The sequence below is a fragment of the Parasteatoda tepidariorum genome, chromosome 8 (assembly GCF_043381705.1).
Source record: "Parasteatoda tepidariorum isolate YZ-2023 chromosome 8, CAS_Ptep_4.0, whole genome shotgun sequence".
In the NCBI taxonomy this organism is placed as follows: Eukaryota; Metazoa; Arthropoda; class Arachnida; order Araneae; family Theridiidae; genus Parasteatoda; species Parasteatoda tepidariorum.
In genome coordinates, this window is record NC_092211.1 from 3,869,377 (window position 1) to 3,872,073 (window position 2,697).

At 27.3% G+C, this 2,697-nt stretch overlaps 1 protein-coding gene across 1 annotated transcript in view; it reads left to right on the forward strand.

Moving 5' to 3' along the window:
• Positions 1-2,061, forward strand: part of LOC107446982 (glycine--tRNA ligase) — a gene marked incomplete at its 5' end in the record, with an annotated part of 50,997 nt that extends 48,936 nt beyond the window's left edge. Inside the window, 1 exon segment of the mRNA XM_043055165.2 lies at positions 1,860-2,061. Coding sequence (XP_042911099.2) covers positions 1,860-1,973 — 114 coding nt within the window.
• Positions 2,062-2,697: the final 636 nt, after the last annotated feature.

Genomic DNA, 2,697 nt, shown 5'->3' on the forward strand with positions numbered 1-2,697 from the left:
TTTCTGATATTGTATCAATAAAGTCAAAGCCAAAGCAAAATATATTAATACAATAGTGTGAGGAGCACTCAAAAAAATTTTTTATAAAAATTACAAATAAAATAGAACACAAAAAGTAAAAATAACATGTAGAAACAGAAAATGAAATAAAATAAAAGGAAAAAACAGTAAAAATGAACTATAAAGCGAGTAACGAAATCAGATCAACTTACATGAGGGTTTTAAAGTGTCGTTCTTACTGCACTACTGAAGTGATTTGTTATTCTGTGCATTGATTTGTTAGTTACCAAGGATGGGCCCGAGGTAAGGGATGGCCCGATGGGCCAAGGATGGTGCGCAAGGTAATATTATACTGGATAATTTTAAAAATTGACAATAAATAGTATTAGAAAATAGATGTTTATTTAAGAGAAAATATAAAATAGAAAAGAGAAACAATCGCAAGAATAGAAACAGTAGAAAAGAGAAACAAGAGAAAACAAACAACTCTTTCGCAAATAATTTTAGCCACGGATTCGCACGAAATGTATTAGCACATGGAAAAATTATGTAAATTGTCAAAGAAAAAAAATTTTAATAGATAATTTTAACACTGGTTTGCCTGAAATGGATTTACACGTGGAAAAATTAACAAAGAAGAAAATTTTAGTAGATAATTTTAGCCACGGAATTGCCCGAAATGGAAAAATATACAATTTCAACTATACTATATACAATTCAATATACTATATACAATTCAATATACTATATACAATTTCAACTAAAAAAACTAAATTTATGCATGAATTAATAGCTGCATTTATTATAAAAGTAATTTTAAACATACATTACCACATGTGCTTTTAAGTTTAATTGCTACTGATAAAATTAGTTAAATTTGTCTAAGTTTTTCGCTTGAATTGCAACAAAAAAAAAGGAAAAGGGATCTTACTGCTTTCTTTAAAAGTTTAATGGCTACAAAAAACAATTCAGGGTCGTATCCCTTATAAAATCTGTTAACTTGTTTGAAATATTTTGGGAAATAGGGAAAGTGGATCTCGAATAAAAGTTTGTTAAATATAAAATTCACTTCACTTAGAAAGTTATTTTAGGGAATTTCCAATGTGTTCTTGGTTCCTCAAAAAAAAAATGGCAAAATAGAGAAATTTGAAAAATGAAAGTTCGTTAAATAGAAGTCCAACTGTATATATATTGAAATAAATTAATTGTGAAAAATTGAATAGGTTTTTTTTTTTAAATTAAATTCAAATAATTAAAAGTATTTCATTTTCTGCAAATATGCTATTAAGTTTACTGATAAAAAAATAAAAATACGAAACTTAGTGCTTAAAACACTAATTTTTACATAAGAATGATCATGGTAACATGACTAAATATGCATATGGCCCCCCTTCACTCAAAAATGTTTTGTACCCTGAATATAATCAAGGTGCATAGCGTTTTTAAAAACTGCTTATTTTGGATTTGCGTTTTTTAAAAGCTTTTTTCATTGGGTTTTTGTGAAACGTCGCTTAGTTTTCTGTCTTTTAAAATGAGATTTTTTTTTTTCCCTTTGCTGTCGATCATAAATTACAATAAAACATTTTTAAAAGAAAACTTGATTTTCTCTGCAATATTTATCAGAAACTAGTTATTTTAACATGATAATATAATGTCTTTGAGAAAAATGTTTGCATTTTGTTGATTTTTATGTATATAAATAAACTTTAAACAGTCAGAAGAAATAATTTTTATTACTGCACGTATCCCGCTTAAGAATTTTTTTTTTTTCAGTGCTTAAAAGGTGCTTTATTTTTTGTTAAAAAAAATCTGTCTATGCGCACTGATAATGTATTTATAGTTTTTTTTTTCTCCCCCAGATGGAGCAAATTGCAGCACTTGTCAGGGACTTGACTTTTGGAAGGAGAACGTGGGAGGCAGCCAAGTGTTCTTTTCCTAGGTTTGAGCAGCAAGAAAATACAAAGGCAGGATAAAATGGTGTCTTCTTGTTTCAAGCTGAGATTAAATGCAGTTGCTTCAGAAAATTGTAAACTGCCAAATTAAAAAATTTTCTCTTTCTTTTTTCCTTGTTTATCTTTTACTTATTGGGAAATTCTACTTAAATACCTAAATTGGGGGGGGGGGATGAATCATCGTTTCCGAAATGTGTATATTTAAAAGAGGAGTAATTGTATTCCCAGGATTGCTGCCATGCAAATAAAATACTTAGATTTAAAGAAAGTTTATAGGATAAAAAATTAATAAAATTTTTAAAAAAATATTCTCTGCACAAAATAATAAATACTTCAATTTTAGCATTTATTTTAAATTAATTATAAGAGGCAGGGGCTGAGAGAGGTAAGAAAAAGAAAGAAAACATTAATTTTAAAGAAAATATTTTCCTTAATAATAAAAAAACTATTAAGATACTTGTTTACAACTCATTATGACCAATTATCATTGCACTTACTATTTACAATGAATACATTTATATACAGTACAGAACCCGTTATCCGGAAATCAGAAAACCAAAAAACCGGAACGAAATTCGGTAAATTTTCCCGCCATTTCTTTAAAAAAAATAATGTTTTTTCCTCATAAGATTTTAGGATTTTTCTTTCTTTTTTGAAAGATGTTTACCTTACCATTATTTTGGAAATAATCATTAGTGTATTACTTCATCGTTTTTTCTTCTTTTTAAGATTATTTCCAAATATT